Genomic DNA, 19163 nt, shown 5'->3' with positions numbered 1-19163 from the left:
CTCGGAGCATTCAGCATCCTCTGCCCCTCCGTGCGCTTCCCCCAGCGAGTCCGCTCAGGCGGGGCTCCTGGGGAAGCCAGAGGGTCCTGCACCCCAACTTCGCAGTCAGACGTGACTCTCAGCCAGCCAGTAAAACAGAAGGTTTATTAGACGACAGGAACATGGTCTAAAACAGAGCTTGCAGGTGCAGAGAACAGGACCCCTCAGCTGGGTCCATTTTGGGGGGCAGTGAGCCAGACAACCACGTCTGCCCTTCACTCCATGTCCCAGCCAGCCCCAAACTGAAACTCCCTCCAGCCCCACCTCCTCTGGGCTTTGTCCCTTTCCCGGGCCAGGAGGTCACCGGATTCCTTTGTTCTCCAACCCTTCAGCTCTCACCTTGCAGGGGGGAAGGGCCAGTTGCCAGGAAACAGGGTGTCGGCCATTCTCTGTGTCCAGACCCCTGCACACACCTGCCCTCCAGGGCTCTGCAATAATCATACACCCTTATCCCACCCCCCTAGATACTTAAGAACTGCACAGGGGAAACTGAAGCACCACCCACACTATTCAGAGGAAACATTAAGAACAGTCCCACTATGTCACACCTCCTTCTTCCCTTTTTTAAAGATGGGCACTACATTAGCCTTCTTCCAGTCATCCGGGCCTTCCCCCGATCGCCACGAGTTTTGAAAGATAATGGCCAGTGGCTCTGCAATCACAGCCACCAACTCCTTTAGCCCTCTCGGACGCAGCGCATCCGGCCCCATGGACTTGTGCATGTCCAGCTTTTCTAAATAGTCCCGAACCACTGGGCAGGGGGTTGGACTAGATGGCCTCCAGAGGTCCCTTCCAACTCTGTTATTCTATGATTCTATGACTCTGGGGGGGCACTGGGACAGGAGGGGGGGCCGGGCTCTGGGGGGCTCTGGGGCGGGAGGGGGGTGGGCTCTGGGGTGCAATCACATGGGGTAGGTGGTGCTGGTCCTACGGGCAGGGGCTGGAGGGCGGGGCTCGAGGGGGGGACCCTGGCAGCGCTGGGCAGCCCGGGTGGGGGCGGGGGCGGGGGCACGGGCAGGGGCAGCGCTGGAGGGGGCGGTGGGGAGAGGCCCGGGCCGTTGCCCCTTTAAGAGGCGGTCCGGCCCCCGGGGCGGGGCGGGGCGGGGCGGCCCCTTCGGGCGGGGGCGAGGCGCTGCCGTGTCACGTGGGCGGCCGGCCCCCCGCGGGTCTCCTTTGTGAAAGGGTGGGGCGGGGCCTGGGGGCGGGGCCTGGGCCCTGGTTGGCGGCGCGCGGGGGGATAACGGGCCTGGGGGAGGGCGGGGCCTTGGGGCGGGGCCTGGGCGCTGGTTGGCCGCGCGCGGGGGGGACAAAGGGGCGGAGCCGCGCGGCAGGCGGGGCGGGGCCTGGGCGCTGGTTGGCGGCGCGCGGGGGGGATAACGGGGCGGGGCCGCGCGGCGGGGGCGGGGCCTGGGCGCTCGTTGGCGGCGCGCCGGGAGACAACGGGCCTGGGGGCGGGGCGGGGCGGGGCCGGGCGCTGGTTGGCGGCGCGCGGGGGGATAACGGGCCGGGGGCGGGGCCGCGCGGCGGGGGCGGGGGCGGGGGCGGGAGGGGAGCGGCCCGGCCGGGGCGCGATGGGCCGGAGGCGGCGGCGGCCGCCGCGCTGCAGACGGGCGCGCCCGGAGGCCGAGCCGGCGCCGTGAGCGGCCTGAGCCGCCCCGGGACCCCCAGGCAGGTGAGGGGCAGGGCCGGGGCCGGGCGCGGGGGGTCCCCTGGGGGGCTGGCCGGGCCGCTGCGCCGGGAGCTCCGGGCATGGACCCCCGGGCCCCTCTCCCCCACCCAGGGTATACACCGACCCGCCCCGAGCCCCCTCCCCTCCCCCCGGGGCTATAGACCGACCCGCCCCCCGGAGCCCCTCCCCTCCCCCCAGGGCTATAGACCGACCCGCCCCCCGGAGCCCCTCCCCTCCCCCCGGGGCTATAGACCGACCCGCCCCCCCCCCCCGGAGCCCCCCTCCCCTCCCCCCGGGGCTATAGACCGACCCGCCCCGAGCCCCTCCCCTCCCCCCGGGGCTATAGACCGACCCGCCCCCCCTCCCGGAGCCCCCTCCCCCCCCCCGGGGCTATAGACCGACCCGCCCCGAGCCCCCTCCCCTCCCCCCGGGGCTATAGACCGACCCGCCCCCCGGAGCCCCTCCCCTCCCCCCGGGGCTATAGACCGACCCGCCCCCCCCCCCCGGAGCCCCCTCCCCTCCCCCCGGGGCTATAGACCGACCCGCCCCCCCTCCCGGAGCCCCCTCCCCTCCCCCCGGGGCTATAGACCGACCCGCCCCGAGCCCCTCCCCTCCCCCCGGGGCTATAGACCGACCCGCCCCCCCCCCGGAGCCCCCTCCCCTCCCCCCGGGGCTATAGACCGACCCGCCCCCCCTCCCGGAGCCCCCTCCCCTCCCCCCGGGGCTATAGACCGACCCGCCCCGAGCCCCTCCCCTCCCCCCGGGGCTATAGACCGACCCGCCCCCCCCCCCGGAGCCCCCTCTCCCCCCCCCGGGGCTATAGACCGACCCGCCCCCCCTCCCGGAGCCCCCCTCCCCTCCCCCCGGGGCTATAGACCGACCCGCCCCCCCCTCCCGGAGCCCCCCTCCCCTCCCCCCAGGGCTATAGACCGACCCGCCCCCCCCTCCCGGAGCCCCCTCCCCTTCTCCTAGCCCTGGCTGACCCCAGAGCCCCTTCCCCTGCTCCCCCCGGCCGGTCCGCTGCTGGCGGGGACCAGAGAGCAATTGTGACAAATTGGGGCACTTATTTTCAGGCCGGGGGGATAGTTGCCTCCCTCAGACAAAGCCCCTAATACCGGGGAGTCAGGCCCATCCCCCGATGAGGGTGGTGCCCCCGAGCACCTGGGTCGCGGCCAGCTCCTGGAGAGCTCTGGGTCTGCAAGCTCCTTTCCCAGCAGCTGCCAAGTCTGTGGGGAGTAGCTCCCTACTGGGCGCTGAGCTAGGAGCAGGGTTTTGGCCGGCGGCTTGTGTGCTCCCCAGCTGGGGGGCAGCTGGAGCCATGCCCCTCCGTGTGCAATAACTCCCTTGCCTGCTGTTCCCGCCCAGCTGTGCCCTGATGGATATAGATCTGGACTATGAGAGACCCAATGTTGAGACCATTAAGTGCGTGGTTGTCGGGGATAATGCCGTGGGCAAGACACGCCTCATCTGTGCCAGGGCCTGCAATGCCACCCTCACCCAGTACCAGCTGTTGGCCACCCACGTGCCGACCGTCTGGGCCATCGACCAGTACCGCGTGTGCCAGGAGGTGAGAGCCGAGCAGGGATGGGCCCGTGCCATGGTTGAGACCCCCGAAGCCCCTGGGTGGCACCGTGGGTAGCACAGGAACCCCTGAGGCTTGAGCGCCTGAGTGGAGGAGAGGGGGGAGCTGAGGTGCCATGTGGGGGGCCTGTGGTAGAGGGGAAGCTGCCTCGGGGAGGGGGTCCCACCTGAGCTGTCCTGCTGTGCTTTCCCGGGGCAGGTGCTGGAGCGCTCCCGGGACGTGGTGGACGAGGTCAGCGTTTCTCTGCGGCTCTGGGACACCTTCGGGGACCACCACAAGGACAGGCGGTTTGCCTACGGCAGGTGAGAGCCCGGCGGCTGTTGGGGGTCCCTGCTCCTGGCTGTCCCCTCAGCCTGGCTCCTGGGGGCCCTGTGTGTGGTGCTGCACAGACACCCCACGGCCATGCTGCCTGGGCCCCCGGCCTCACCCCAGTTCTGTTCGGCCTCTTGTGTCTCCCCTGGTCCGGGAAGGTAGAGGGGCCCGGAGGCCTCCACCCCTCTGCTCCCCGGTGGGGAGACCGTTGCTGGAAGGGGGTGTGACTCCCCCACTGCTAACAAGCTCAGTGCCTGAGGCTTCCATGCCCCAGCTGCTCTGGGGAGAGCGGGGGGTGGGGGTGGGGGGGGCACACACTGACCTGCTGCTTGACTCTGCCTGGAGCTGGGCATGTGATTCTTCTTTCCTCCCCTCCCCCTTCTCTGGGGGGGCTCCCCTCCCCTCGAGAGAAGGAAGTTGCTCAGACAGCTGAAACCCTCGGGGAATGGGACTGGCCCCTGAGTGGGGGGTGGGGGAAGTGTCTGGTTTCAGCCCCCCTCCCCCCCCGGCTGCCCTTAGGGCACAGGCAGTGTTGGGTAACAGCAGCGGGTGGCAAAGCTGGCAGCTGGGGCGGAGGGATCTCCTGGGGACATCTGGCCGGAAGGGCCCCTTGGCCCTTTGGCGAACATACCTGGCTCGTGTTCCCCTGGGTCCCTGCAGGCTGCACAAGCATGTGTGTGGAGCCCAATGCGCACAGTGGGGAGCCTGGCTGCTGCAAGGGGGGGGCCAGCCAGGCTGTCAGCTCCCCGGCCAGGCTGAACCTCGCCTCCTTACTTGTGCCTAGGAGTCTGAGTCGGGGCCGTTGTGTTAGGCGCTGTACAAACACAACAGACCCTCCCTGCCCCAAGGGGTCAGCAGTCCCATTCTAGTCCCCTTGGCCGGGGGAGGTCTTGTGTTCAGCCCCAAGTGGCTGGGCCCTTGAGCCTGAATCCCAAGGCAGAGCGGAGGAGCCTGGGCATGGCCCACCTCTTCCCACCCCAGGGCCTGACAGGTCCCAAGGGAGGCTCTCTAGAGCTGTCCTGGCTAGTTTGAAATGCACAGGGGATGAGGTGGCTCCCTGGCCAGGTCTGCCTCCCTGCCAGGTACTGACGGGCCATGCAGCCCCCTCTGGTGGTGAGGGGCTGGGGCTGGGCCCGACCGGGGCGCAGGCCCTGTCTCCGGAGGGGCCGTGCTTACTGCAGGGGTTTCCTGTATGCGCTGCTCAGCCCTGAGCTGTCTTCGCCCTGCGGAGGCTCGGCACGGGCCTGGCCAGGCTGGGTGCAACTCTGCAGCCTGCTTGCTCCCTTGGACCCTCGCTGTGTCATGGGGCGGGGGTGGTGTCTGCCCCTCCCTGCCGGGCACTGCTCCTGCCTTGGCCAGGTTCCTGTGGTGGCGGGCAGGCAGGAGCCACTTGGTCTGTGATGTGGGCCTCGGTCCAAGTGTGCCTCCCAATCACATCTCAGGGAGGCACCACTAAAAACAAACAGGGCTCAGGAGTGGCTCCGGCTGCTCCCTGCCTCATGACAAGGGCCCTGGGGCAGCAGGGCTCCCACAGGCGTCCCGCAGTGCGTTCCAGATGTCCTGTCTGCCCCTGCCCAGGTGGGAGCCTGTCTCTTGACCAGTGCTTGGGCAAGGGCCACATCCAGGGCACTCTGCTTCACGTGGGCACCCCCAGCTGAATCCCAGTGACACTTCGGAGACAGGGCTGCTGCTGGCTGGGCAGCATGGCAAGGTTCCTGTATGTGGTGTCTGCTCGTGGGCATGAAAGGTGGTTGTCCCGCAGGAACAGACCCCTCCCATTCCCTTCCAAGCACTTCACAGGAAGTGTTGCCTAGCACAGAAATGCAGCCACCTCTGGCGTGGAGCATGGCAGCTGACTAACAGCTGCACAGGAAGGAGACTCTCCCAGCTAGCTGAAGCAGCAGGGGAAGTTCAGGGGAGTAAATGGCTAAACTGAAGAGAGGCGCTAGCAGTGAGCAGAGAAGAGGGGCTGGGACCCCAGACTCCTGGGTTCTCGTCTGAGTTTTGACTCTCTGTGATCCTGGGTGAGCTGGTGCCAGCTCTTCCCTATGTCTCAGGGAGTTCAACCCCCAGAGACGTGAACACTGAGTACTGGGCACCTTACGACCTCTGCACGAGACGGCACCCCCAGCCACACAGTGCCCTTGCACTTCACAGGGGTGAGTGCCCCCATAAGCCCCCTACCTGCCACAGCTGGGTTTTCCTCCTTCCCCCATGCTGGCCTGGCCTGGCTCCGCCTAGCCTCTCGCATGGGCTGAGGGGGCAGTCTGGGGATGGCCCCAGGCCCCATCCCCTCGTTCGGAAGGTGATGCTAGTGGTACCTGTGTTGTGGAACTGCTGCCCGTGTGCCTTCCCCTGTCCTGCCCTGTGGCACTCTGCTCCGAGAGTGTCTGCCAGCAGGGCCTGGCCCCTGTGCTGAGCATCCCTCTCCATGCACAGCCGGGGGCAGGCACCATGTGCTGCAGGCCTCGCTGAGCCTGGGCCATGTGCCCTGGGCTGGTTCGGGGACTTAGCGCCCCCTTGGGGAGAGGCCAGGTTGGCTGGGCCTCTCCATTCACATGCTGAACAGGTGGCTGCTGGAGCCTGGCCAGAAGCAGCATTGAGGGGGGGGCTGTTCGCCACCCCTCCCTCAGGCACCTTCCCATGCTGAGCTGTGTAGCTGGGGCTGCTCTCCTCCCCAGACTAGTTCAGGCTCTGTGGCCCGTGGGGGCCTTGCCCCAGCTCGGCCAGCGTACGCTCTCCAGGCTTGCACAGGGTTCTCTGATCCTCCCCCCATTCCCAGCAGCTGTCCCCCTGGCTTGGGGGGTTCTGAGGGGAGGGCTGGGCTCCGGTTCAGGGTTTGCACGGGCTCTGTTGGCTTTTGCATGGGCTGCTAGTGGTGGGGGAGCAGCGCTCCTGAAATAGCTGCCTTCTGAGCACCCCACATTGGGCTGCTGCAGTAACCGGTGTGCCTGAGATTCGGGGCCATGCGGGGACAGGTTACAGGAGCCAGATGCCCCCTGTCCCAAGGCTTTTTGGCAGATGTGTCCAGGCACCAGGAGATCGGGGTCCAGCAGTGCAGCCTCGTGAAGTGCTCCTGTCATAGCACTGGGGGCTCCAGAAGTCTGATGGGGAAGATGGGGCAGGATCAGGCCCTTCAGTCTATCCCCAAGGATCTGCCCTCCTTGGCTGGGCTCCTCCCTGGGGGCAGATGGGCATAGGGGGTCCCCACGAGCTCTAGGGCTCTGTTAGTGCCTGGGCAGCTCTGCTGGGGGAACCTGGCTGCTAGATCGCCTGGGTGCAGTGCAGAGGGTGATGTAGGCCCCATGTAGGTGGGGGAGGGGGGTCAGTCTGAGCTTGGGGTTTGCTGTGCTGCTCTGTGCCCAAGGGCAGCAGTCTCCGTGGGTGGAAATAGCAGGTCTGGTGCTGCCCCTCGTCTCTCCCCCTCCTGCCTGCAGGTCAGATGTGGTGGTTCTCTGCTTCTCCCTGGCGAACCCCAACTCCCTGCGCCATGTGAAGACCATGTGGTATTCGGAGATCAAGCACTTCTGCCCACGGACGCCCATTGTGCTGGTAGGGTGCCAGCTGGACCTGCGCTATGCCGACCTGGAGGCAGTCAACCGGGCCCGGCGCCCTCTGGCAAAGTAAGGGTGCCCCCACTGTCTCGGGCCCCGAGGACTGAATGCCGGAAGCAGCCAGCTCTGGGGCTGAGGCTGCCGGCAGCCAGCTCTGGGGCTGAGGCTGCCGGCTGCTGGCCCCTTGTGCCCAGCCCTGGGGCTGGTACGGACACATTTGCCATTCTCCCCTGGGGCTGTGGGTGTGGAGGAGGTCACTGCCTACCTGTAGGCTCTGAGTGGGAGCAGGGTGTCTGAGACCCATGCCTTGCCCTGTAGATCATTGGCATCCCCCGTCTCACTTGGGGCTTTCGCCAGCACTTTCTGCCTGCTCCTTGGTATGTGCCCAGTGTAGGTGGGCAGTTTGGCTCTCTCCAGCCCTGGCACTGGGCTGTCTGTCCTCTAGCCAGGGGCTCTCTGCTGACCTGCTGGCTCCTCTCCCTTGCCAGGCCCATCAGACCCACGGACATCCTGCCGCCCGAGCGGGGCCACGAGGTGGCCAAGGAGCTGGGGGTGCCGTACTACGAGACCAGCGTGGTGGCACAGTTCGGCATCAAGGATGTCTTTGACAACGCCATCCGCGCTGCCCTCATCTCCCGCCGCCACCTGCAGTTCTGGAAATCCCACCTGAAGAAGATGCAGAGGCCCTTGCTGCAGGCACCCTTCCTGCCCCCCAAGCCACCCCCGCCTGTCATCCACATCCCGGCCCCCCCCACAAGTGGTGGCCAGGGCCCCGCCACCCTCTTCTGCACCTCTCTCTGCGCTGATGTGGTCTTCCAGCTGCAGGGTGGGCACAGAGTCTTTGCCCATCGTGTCTACCTGGCCACGTCTTGCTCCAAGTTCTATGACCTCTTCACCCTGGAGGGGTCGGCGACCCAGGCCGGGGAGCCCTGTGGTGTGGAGTGGCGGGCGGCCAAGGAGCCAGCTGCCAGGACTAAGAGCCTGGACATGGAGAAGGGCCTCCTAGATGATGGTGCCCAGGCCCCGCTCAGGACTTCGCAGAGTGATGATCCCCTGCGGCTGGTGCAGGGCGAGGGCCAGCAGCTGCCAGGGGCCAGGGGCCAGGAGCTGTCAGGCTGGGGCCGGGGCTTTGTCAGCATGCAGCTGGAGTCGGTTCAGGACCCCGTGACCCAGCGGGAGAAGCAGATGACGGTGGTGTACATGGACTGCCTGGTCCAGCCGGGGCCCTTCCAGGCAGTGCTGGAGTACCTGTACACAGGCCACCTGGACCAGGGCCGCGCAGATCTCATGCAGGTGGCCAGCATCGCCGAGCTGCTGGAGGTCTTCGACCTGCGCATGATGGTGGCCAATGTGCTGAACAAGGAGAGTTTCATGAACCAAGAGATCACCAAAGCCTTCCATGTGCGCCGTGCCAACCGCATCAAGGAGTGCCTCAGCAGGGGCGTCTTTGCGGGTAGGGGCGGGGCCTCAGCAGGGGCCTCTTCTAGCATCCAGGTGCTGTAGGAAGTGAGGTTGGGGTTCAATAGGGGGCGCTGTTCCCAGTGCTGCTTGGGGGCCCTAGGGGGTGCTCTCCCCTCAGTTCTGCTGGCCCCAGTGCAGTGCTCCTGGATGCAATTTAAAACTGGGCCCTTCCCCTGCACGTGCACGTCAATACCCTGGGGTACCCTGCCAGATCCTCTGGGGTGAACCCTGGTGGGTCCCCAGCTGGGTGATTCCGTTCTGCTGCCCTCTGCCGTTTCTGGTGGGTGTGGCGCTCTCCTTCCCGGGCCGGACTGCCTGGTTGTGTGGCACTGCTCAGCCCTGGCGTGTCGTTCCCCAGAGTGGCTGAAGTCACGTGGCAAGGGCTGTGCCCTCTGTCCCAGGGATCGTTTGCCAAGCACGGAGGGGCAGGGCTGGGGCCAGGCCATAAGAACTCACTGCATGCTGTGCCCTCGCAGACGTTGTGTTCCTGGTGGATGACGGCTCGGTGCCGGCCCACAAGCCGCTGCTCATCGCGGGCTGTGATTGGATGGTGGCCATGTTCTGCGGCAACTTCCGGGAGAGCTACGCCACGGAGGTGAGCGGGGGGCTGCGCTGGGTGGGGTCGGGGCAGGGAGGGGAATGAGGGGCAGTGTGGAGGGAGGGTAAGGGGCAGATGAGGGATCCCTGGGAGTGGGGGATCCTGGGAGCAAAGGGCAGGGGTGGGGGAGGGGTTCCTCAAGATCCAAGGGGGGAGCAGGGTAGGGAAGAGGTGTTTTTCCTCCCCCAGCAGGTGAGGGGGTTGGGGCTGATGGGAAGAGCTGAGAGGCAGAGCTCTGGAGCAGGGCTGCTCCCAACTCAGCCTGGTGGTGAAGCTGCTGCTGCCTGCTCCCTCCTCCTGCCTGGCCCAGGGGTGCCCCCCCCCGCCTCTGAGGGGCAGAGCCCTTGAGCAGCTGTCCCTCAGCGTGAATAGCAGCTGGCTGGGCTGGGGGGGAGGGGGCACGTGACCTGAAGGTTCCTTTCCCCTGCCAACGGGGCAGCGTGGCTGCAGCGTGTCGTCGGAGATAAATTGCGAATCTCAAAAATAAAAAGGTCACGGGGGGGTGGGGGGATCATGTGGCCAGGCGTGGGTGCCAGGGCTGGGGCCAGGGCCAGACCCCTGCACACAGCCACCACCTCCTCTCACTGCTCCCTCCAGATCCAGCCTGCTCCTAGCCCCTCTTGGGGGTCATCCCCCCTCCTGGCCGAGGCCCCTCTAGCATTTGGCTGCCCCATAAGCTGTGATTTCGTGGTACATTATTTGCTGGCTCTGCTGGTTTTACCATTGGGTTTGGGGGATTACAACCGACTTGTTCCCAGCAGACAGGCCTGTGAATGGGGGAATAGCCGCAAGCATCAGCAGGGCTGGGCTAGCTGGGGGCTGTGGGAATGCAGGGGGACGCCTGTTCCTGAAGAGGAGAGAGTGCTCTGGGGGGAGGAGGGGGTTGTTGGGGGTGAGTCCCTTAGGTTCCCCTTGTCACCCCCAGGTCTCCCTGCCTGGCACCAAGTGTGCCTGCCTGCGTGCCGTCCTGGAGTTCCTCTACACTGGGCACTTCACCCCCACGCCTGACCTGGATGCCATGGAACTGCTGATCTTAACCAACCGCCTGTGTCTGCCGCGGCTGCAGGCACTCACAGGTGAGGCTCGGCACGGCCCCAGGCGGCCTCTCCCAGCTGCTGGGCTGCGGGCCTCCTCTGAGAGCCGCCGATAAGATAACGAGGCTGACGGCCGCGGCGGGTCGATGTGTCCCTGGAGCGTCACTGACACGCAGGCTGTTATGTAAGGGCCCCTGGAGCAGTGCTCGACCCTTCGTGCAGCCCACGTGGGGCAGACACAGAGCCTGGGTTCTGTCCGCCAAGCACAGCCTGAGCTGTGGGGCAGCTGCCCATGGCCAGCCTGCACCCTGCTTCCCCCCCGCCCCGCACAGCAAGGCCATTGGGCCAGCTGCAAACCGGACGGTTCTCGTGGGCGCCTTGTTCCCGCCCGGTGCTGAGACAGAACCGCATATGGCTTTGTCCGGCCTTGGGCAGGGGACATGGAACGAAGAACACCCTGCTCTGCCTGTGCAGGTGGGTCATGGAGGGCAGGGTCATGCTGTTCCCAGAAGCACCAGAACAGCTGATATTGTGGGAGTGCATGAGGGGGCCCCCCCATGCATGCAGGGCTCGGCCTGGGACCCTGCAGCCCCAGCATGGAGCCAGGAGCCCCCGGGAGGCTCACTGCCCCTCGTCTCTGCCCTCCCAGAGCAGCATGCTGTGGACGAGCTGCTCCGAGCCTACGTGCAGCAGGTGGAGATCGACCAGCAGGTGATCATCTACCTGGAGATGACTCAGGTAGAGGGAGGGTGGGGTGGGACAGGGCTCGGGGTGTCTGAGCTGTGGCTTCTCCTCCCCCCGCTCAGATTAGGGTGGTGGCACTGAGAATGTGAGCGGCTGTCCTGGGTCAGAGCGATGTCCCAGCTGGCCAGTAGCCTGTCTCCTATGCTGGCCAGGGCCAGATGCTTCTAGCAGTTTTGGGGCATCTGGAGCATGCCGTGCTCAGTCCAGGTCTGCTGGGACTGCTGCCCAGGGCCTGCCCTCCCCAGCCAGGCTCCCGCTGCCCGGCTGCACTGCCTGCTGGGACGTGGAGCCACCTGGCCTCTGCCCTGGGGCCCCCAGCATGTTACCGCCTGGCCCTTGGCTTGGTGCCCAGAGCTGCGGCCTGATGGGGCGAGGGCCTGGCTGTCAAGACCCTTTGTGGGTCACAGGGCACCCAGCCCAGTGCCTGGAGCCCGTGGGATGTGGGTGGGGCCGGGGCCCCTTCCCTGCTCTCAGCCTGCTGCTCTCTCGCAGTTCCACAATGCCCAGCAGCTGGCCGCCTGGTGCCTGCACCACATCTGCACCAACTACAACAGTGTCTGCCGCCGCTTCCCCAGGGAGATGAAGTACATGGCGCCAGGTACGGGCCGGGGGGCGCGGTGGGGAAGAGGCCAGGGGCTCAGGCTCCCCTCGCTGCCTGCGGGGTGCCGGCTGGCGTGGCAGGAGTGCCTGCATCCCTGCTCCTGCGCGAGGCCTCCTGGCTTCCCAGACTGGCATGGCACTCTGACGGGGGGAGGGGCTGTTCTTCCCACCCCCACCCCAGCCTGGCTGCTTCTCCCCTGGGCGGCCTGAATGAAAGGGCTGAGGGAACTGGGGATGTTTAGTCTGCGGAAGAGAAGAGTGAGGGGGGATTTATAGCAGCCTTCAACTACCTGCAGGGGGGTTCCAGAGAGGATGGAGCTCGGCTGTTCTCAGTGGTGGCAGATGACAGAACGAGGAGCAATGGTCTCAAGTTGCAGTGGGGGAGGTCTAGGTTGGAGATTAGGAAACACTTTTTCACACAGAGGGCGGTGAAGCCCTGGAATGGGTTACCTAGGGAGGTGGTGGAATTTCCTTCCTTAGAGGTTTTTAAGGCCCATCTTGACACAGCCCTGGCTGGGATGATTTAGTGGGGGTTGGTCCTGCTTTGAGCAGGGGGTTGGACAAGATGACCTCCTGAGGTCCCTTCCAACCCTAATCTTCTATCATGCCACCCAGTGGAAGACTAGCATGGCATCTCAGCTGGCCAATAGGAGCTGGAAGGTGCTAACCTCTTCTGGGTTGGGAGGGAAAGGAAGCTAAAACTCATCTTTCCCGTGCAGTAAGTCTGGTAGGGTGCTGACCCCCAACTCCCAGAGGGCCCCTCTCTGTGCCTCTGGGTACCAGTCTGAGCCCCAGCTCCCAGCAGCCCCCCCAGATCTCAGGGTGGTCCAGTCTTCAAGATCCTGCTCCCCATGCCACATTCTGACCCCCCAGTTCCCCACTTTCTTGCTCATCCCAAAGGGAGGTGTCAGTGTAGAGAGTTGGGGATATTTCAGGAGTGAACCTTCCACTGTCACCACCCACTCTAGCTACTTCCAGCGTGCTGGGGTCTTTGCATTTTAACCCCCGCCCTCCTCCTGCCGAACAACCCACCTTCCCTGGCACTGAGGAGAGGAACATGAATATTGCAGGTGCTCAGTTTTGGGGTGGGGGGAGATCTGCCCTTCTGGAGCCCCTGTGTCACTGCCCCCCACCTGCAGCCTATTACCAGTGCGGCTCGCTCTGTACTCCTCTGGGTCCCTCCCCATTTCTGGGGCTCTGCAGTCACCAGGCTCCTTTCCTGTCCCTGGGCCTCCCCTGGGGCTGCTGAACCCGTTATCCTAGGGGCGCCAGGGTGCTGTTTTCCCTCCGGCCGGCCCTGGCAGCCTTCCCCGGCCCAGGGAGGGAGCTCAGTGGTTGCAGAGCAGCTCCCTCTGCTCTGGGCGGGAGGCAGCGCTGGGCCCGTTGCTGTGGGGGGGGGGACGGGACTGAGGCCTGGCGCAGTTGCCCTGGTCGCTGGGGGTTGCGGTGATGCTGGCTGCTCTGCAGTGTGATGGGGGGTCCTAGCCCCCTGCCAGCCGGGGGGTCGGGGCTGATGCCCTCCTGCCCCGCAGAGAACAAGGCGCACTTTGAGAGGCACCGCTGGCCGCCCGTCTGGTACCTGAAGGAGGAGGATCTGTACCTGCGCTCGAAGAAGGAGCGGGACCTGGAAGAGCAGCTGCTGCGGAAGCAGCGCACCCGCAGCACGTGGTGCTTCTGGCGCCCCTCGCCCCACGTCTCCTGAGCCCTGCCCGCGGGGGAGCTTGGCCCCAGGGCCATTCGGGTGGGGGAGCTGGGTAGGGCTGGGAGCTGGGTGCCCATGCCAGCCAGGGCCCCTCGTTCCCGCTTCTGTGGGCGCTGCAGCTGTCCCTGCCTGACTGCACCGGCGGGGCTCCTGGGCGCTGCAGCTGTCCCTGCCTGACTGCACTGGCGGGGCTCCTGGGCGCTGCAGCTGTCCCTGCCTGACTGCACTGGCGGGGCTCCTGGCTACTGCTGCCCTTAGTTTACATCTGTGGCTCTGCTGCAGCTTGGTGGTGCCTTCGTCCCATGGCCCTGCAGGGGCCCAAACCCAGCGCAGCTGGGGGCTGCGTGTGATCTATCAGGAGTGGGGGCTGCCTTCCTGACTCCACTGTGCTCTGGGGAGGGGCACCCAGCTGTGTGGGGGAGGCTGGCTTTGCCCTCCTTCCCTGATGGTGGGGGTGCTGCCGGGGCCCCCCAAGGGACCTCAGAGCAGCACTCTGACCCCTGCAGGATCCGGCCTGCATCTCCTCTCCCTGGTCCAGGCTCCCCCGAGGCCTCGGGCAGCAGAGCTGTGCAGGGGGGGTTGGCTCAGTGAGCTGAGTGGTGGGGAGCTGTGGGTGGCGGGGGGAGGGTGGGGAAGCGTGGGGGGAGGATTTCTCCCTGCCCCTGGGAGACCCCCAGAGTAGTGATGGGGGGCAGAGGTGTGTACTTGTGGGATGCAGCTGGGGCCAGAGCTGCAGTTGAGGGTCTGAGCTCTGGGGGTGCATGTGGGAGCTGGGTTTGGGCAGGAGATGTGTGTGTGTTTTTGGTAGTTGTAGAAGCTCCGCCCTTTGTGCTTTGCCTGCTCTGGGGCCAGGGCAGCCCAGAGCCCCTGACCGGCTCCTCTCTGTGCCTTTGACACTACAAGCCTCTTCCCCAACTCACCCTGTCTCCTGGGAGGGGCTGGGTCCCTGTCGTCCTCCGGGAGGTGCCCTGAGCCTGGGCTATGGCCCCTCCCCTTTTTCTACACTATGGTGCATTAAGGGAACTGCCCCGTGCTGGCAGGGCTCCCCCTCCCTGGGGCTCCGCGAGCCACCTGCACAATGGTTTTTACACTTTTCTATGGATCCCGACTCCTGCCAGGCCTCACGGAGCACACCGTTCCCCTGCTGAGCCGTCACCTCACTCCGACGAAAGGGCTGTTTGTATCCACGTTTCTAACCACTGTGAGCTGGCCCAGCACTGCCCTTGCCCGCAGCCTGGCCTTTTTACACCTCGCAGTATTGGACTGTTTTAACCTTTAATAAAACCTTTTGTAATGTGCCTGGGGCTGCTTCTCTGGGGGTCCCAGGGGAGAGTGTGGGCTGCGCTGCATGGGGAAATCAGCTCGGCTTAACTGCGCTGCTCCGGGTAGGGCTCGAGTGCGGCCTGGAGAGCCAGGGCCATGGGAGAATGGGGTCAGGGTGGGTTAAGTGCAGGGCCGGAGGTCGTGGGACCCTGAAGTGCAGCCCCAGGTGGCTGAGAGCCTCTCTGTGTTTGGAGAGCTCAGGGCTGGGTGGGATGGGCTCCTGGGGGTGGCTTAGCTCCTGCTGTGGAAGCAGGCTGGCTCGGGCAAGGGGCAGGTTTTGCTGTGCCCTCTAGGCTTCCTGCACTAATGCCCTTAGGCTCAACCCCCCCCATTCGTGCTCATGAGCACTCAAGAAGTAGGTCGCTGCTAGGAGGGGAGACCTCTCAGAGGAGCCCACTAGCGTGTCTCTGACCCAGGGCTGAGCCAGGGGAGGGCCCTGACCCTACTGCTGAAGGCACTGTACCCAGCCGTTAGCCGGGGCCAGGTCCTCCTGCTCGGTGGTGGACAAACACAGCACTGTTATGGTCTCTTCCCCAAAGAGCTAGCAGGCTAGGGGCTCGTCTACACTACAGCTAGTGTCAGTGTTCCGCGGGGCGCGGTAGAGCCCCCTACTGAGCGATGTAAGTTACAGCGCGTGCAGTGCCACCGTGGATAGCGCTGTCCTGGTTCTCTGCCCGCGTTTTGCCCTGCTGAGGGGAGAGCTCTCTTTTGCTGGCACCGTGGCCCAGCAGCCATGCTGCACAAGACAGATGGAGGCGTACAAGGAAACATTAATAGATTCTGTGGCTACGAGGGCCTACTCTGCTCAGTTAGTCTGACTGTACCAGGGGCCACAGACCTGCCTCACCCTAACTCCTGGAGCAGCTCTTCTAGACCATCCCCTCTTGCTGTGAAAAGTGCTGGTGATGGAGAATGCACCATGGTCTGGGGTGACTTGTTCTTCTCGTCAATTACACTTGGTAAATTTACGCCTTATTTCCAGTCTGAGTTTCATAGAATCATAGAATATAAGGGTTGGAAGGGACCCCAGAAGGTCATCTAGTCCAACCCCCTGCTCGAAGCAGGACCAATTCCCAGTTAAATCATCACCAATTCCCAGTTAAATCATCAGTTTGTCTTCAACTTCTAGCCCTTGGATCATGTTAGACTTTCCTCTGCTAGACTGACGGGCCTGTTCTCAAAGCTTTGCCCTGGTGTCACGCTGCATGTTCCCGCAGCTCCCAGTGGGCCATGGCGGTACGGTAGCAGTCAGATTACCGTACTTGCAGCTGCCCAAACTGCTGGAAGGTGCTGTGCTCCTTTCTCCGAATGGTGGGTCCTCCCCAGCAGCGGCTGCAGCGCGACTGACTGAAGTTCCTGCGGGGAGCTGGGCCACAGACGGGTTTCGGTGATGGCTGGGCTGGCGCAGTGGGCGGATGGGGCCTGGGTAACTGGATGTGCTCATACCAAAGCCTCCAGCGGCATCTCCTCCATGCCTCTCGGCACTACTGGCGGAGGCAGCCCAGCCAGGGGTGGGGCCATAGGCTGCAGCTTCTGCGTGGACATGAAAACAGCTGCACGGAGCCTGCCCTTGCAGGGGTAGGGGGAGCAGGAGCCAGGGCCATGAGGCTCTGGGCCAGGCTTCCTGGGGATGGGCCAAGCTGGGGCCTGGGCCTGATTCTCCATGCAGGGCTGGCCCCTTGCAAAGAGGATTGGAAACGTCTGCCTCCCTGAGCCCAGGCTGTGGCCACAGGCCCAGGGCAGGAGCCTGCAGCAGGCCGGGCTGCAGCCCGTTGCTCACCCTGTGCCAGGCTCCCGCCGGGTGGCACCCAGCCTTGCCGTTCCAGCCCCGGGGCTGGGCTGGGCGGATGCGTGGGGCCGGGCCGGGCTCAGGGGCCGGGCAGCGAGGCTCCCTCTAGCCCAGAGCAGAGCCAGCCGGGCCGGGGTCCGAGCCGCTGAGCGCCGGCAGCTTCCCCCGCAGGCCAGAGCCGAGCCGCGGTTCCGCCCGTGGGGGCCCGGCCGCAGGGAGCGGCGCGGGGGGCCCAGCCGGGCGCGGACTGGGGGAGGCGGGCGCTGCAGCCGGCTCGGGCCCGGCTCACGAGGGGGCGCCGCGGGGCTTCTCCTGAGCCCCCGGGCCCGGACCAGGCTGCAGCCGGCCAAGGAGCTGCAGCGTCTGCGGCCCCGAGCCCCCAGGGGCGCCCCCCGTTCACACGTAGCGCGGGATCGGACTCACACCGCGCCCTGTCCGGCCCGGGCAGCCCCGCCTCCCGCAGGTCCCGGCTGGACCGGGCCGGACCGGACCGTGCACACGCGCGAGGCTGCCGGAGACACGACAAGGCGTGCTGGGCCCGGCCGGGAGCAGCGATTGGCTCAAAGGCCTGTCAGTCACTGGGGTTAACCCCTTCACTCCCCACAAAGGGTGGGGCCCGCCGTGGGAAGCTGGAGGGCCCTGCTGCAGGCCAGTGCGTGCGGGGGAGAGCAGGGAAGGGCCACGGCGCAGGATTGCAAGAAGCCCCCCCTGAGTCCACAGCCCGGAGCCCCCCCCGCACAGGAGACCAGTCCTGCGGCTCCGCCCAGTGAGCCGAGCAGGGCAGTTACCCAGTGAGCCACCCCCGTCAACCCAGGCCCAGCCTCTGGCCCCCAGAGTCTAGATACCTTCCTGGAGGACAGGTCCATCAGTGGCTATTAGCCAGGATTAGCAGGGATGGGGTCCCTAGCCCCTGCTTACCAGACCCTGGGAATGGGCGATGGGATGGGTCACTTGGTGATGCCCTGTTCTCTTCATTCCCTCTGGGGCCCCTGGCCCTGGCGGTGGACAGGACACTGGGCTGGATGGACCCTTGGTCTGACCCAGCCTGGCCGCTCTTGTGTTCTTCTTCGAGTGAGCGTCCACGTCCATTCCAAGCAGGGGTGTGCGCGCACCGCCTGCACGGTCGTTGGAAACTTCTTTCCTCAGCAGCTCCCAGCGGGTAGGCGAGGGAGCCCCTGGAGCGGCGCCCTCATGGCGCTCAGTGCATGACCCTGCCGCCCTGACCCCCTTCAGTTCTTTCTTACTGTCCGTGGAGGTGCTGGAACTGTGTTTCGCTTGCTTGCAAGTGTTCCCTTGGCTATCACGGAGTCCGACCCAGCTTTGTTTTGTAGTTAGTTTATCGGTAGTTATGACAGACTTGGTGAGTGGGTCATTCTCCCCTCACCCCACCTTGGGCTTCAGGGCATGCCTCAAGCCCAGGGATTTAAATCTTGTAGTGTAGGCAAGAAGCCTATGCCCAGAGGTGTCTAAGGCAGTAATACTCAAAGTGGTGGTCCGCGGACTGGTGCCAGGTCGCGAGCCAGCGGCTGCTGGTCTGCGCAAACATTGGAAAGAAACTGCCGGTCCCCCACATCGGGTAGCTTGAGAAGCACTGGTCTCGGGGAGGCGCATAGTCTGAGCGCTGCAAGATCTGCAAGGCTTTCAAGCCCAGGACGAGGAAGGAACGTGACTTCCCTTTGAAGCAGCTGTTGATGGAAGTGGCACTCCATCCAGCGGCACCCGACTGCCAAGGCCCAGGCCCGAGCTCAGTGCGGAGCACCCCAGCGTCGCTCTGCGAATCGGTACCGAGGAAGGACTCTGGGCTAGAGACCCTTGGTACCGGAGATCCCTGGCACAGCAGCAGAGAGCTGTGCCCCACAAGCACCATCAGAAGGCGAGCAGAGGGTGCTCTCCTCAGAGAGTGAGACCAGCCGGGGAGATTTTGCTGCCTCAGAGGAAGGACTCTACTTCCAAGCAGCAAGAGCTCGTGCCGCTGAGTCCAACACCCCAGTTGGCACCGCTGAGCCCAGCCTGCAGTGACTGTCTGGCGGGGCAGTACCTGGTGGAGGAGTTGGAGCCCTCCTCCACCCAACACCTTTGAGGCTGCGAAGGAACTTAGAGAGTACCACACCTCAGCCCCAGCCGTCAGAGAGAAGCCTCCAGCGCCGCTTGCAGCCGGCTCGGGCCCATCTAGAGGCAAGCCTGCGATGATGATGCTCTTTGTCACCGGACCAGCACCATTCCCGGTCTACATCACTGCAACACCCCCCGGCCCTGGCCTTGGTACAGGATTGCCTAGCCCAGGGAGTGCGAGAATCTGTGTCTCTGCGCCGAGGGGTCGGCCCCAATCGCTGTCACCCTCTCTTGGCCAGCACCAAGACACGGCACTGGAACACAGGAGCCGTTCTCCGGCATCTAACCCTAACCTAATCCCTAACATGGGCCTACAGGTGGAGGAAGTCATCAAGTCAGAGGACCCAGTGGTAGACATTCTGGAGTGACGTTGCTGGTCACTAAAACTGTTTACAACAATTATAATACTGTGTGGCAGACTCCAGCCCGCATTCTGCCCACTGCCAGGAGTGTGGAGAGAAAATACTTTGTTCCCTCCAAGGGATATGAGTTCTTATTCTCCCACCCACACCCTTGCTCCCTGGTGGTCTCGGCCGTAAATGAGAAGGAGCACCGGGCCAGCAGGCACTGGCTCCTAAGGCTAAAGAAGCCAAACGTATGGATCTCTTTGGCAGAAAAGTATGCTGCGGGGGGGTGTGACAAAG

At 65.1% G+C, this 19163-nt stretch overlaps 1 protein-coding gene across 6 annotated transcripts; it reads left to right on the top strand.

The window, feature by feature from the left end:
* Positions 1–1596: 1596 nt before the first annotated feature.
* Positions 1597–13907, top strand: LOC125635174 (rho-related BTB domain-containing protein 2). Of its 6 annotated transcripts, none has more exons than XM_048846504.2 (10): positions 1597–1711; positions 3074–3275; positions 3489–3592; positions 7040–7225; positions 7645–8609; positions 9094–9212; positions 10141–10291; positions 10899–10960; positions 11486–11591; positions 13126–13907. In XM_048846504.2, the coding sequence occupies exons 2-10, from the start codon at positions 3084–3086 to the stop codon at positions 13293–13295; spliced, it is 2055 nt and encodes a 684-aa protein (XP_048702461.1). In that variant the 5' UTR covers positions 1597–1711; positions 3074–3083; the 3' UTR covers positions 13296–13907. The 6 variants fall into 6 exon arrangements, with proteins under 6 accessions (XP_048702461.1, XP_048702463.2, XP_048702462.2 ...); XM_048846506.2 differs by having other exon boundaries at positions 10904–10960; positions 13126–13280; XM_048846505.2 differs by having other exon boundaries at positions 10904–10987; positions 13126–13280.
* Positions 13908–19163: the final 5256 nt, after the last annotated feature.

This window comes from Caretta caretta, chromosome 4 (assembly GCF_965140235.1).
Source record: "Caretta caretta isolate rCarCar2 chromosome 4, rCarCar1.hap1, whole genome shotgun sequence".
Classification (NCBI taxonomy): Eukaryota; Metazoa; Chordata; order Testudines; family Cheloniidae; genus Caretta; species Caretta caretta.
This window is presented reverse-complemented; position numbering and strand designations above follow the sequence as displayed.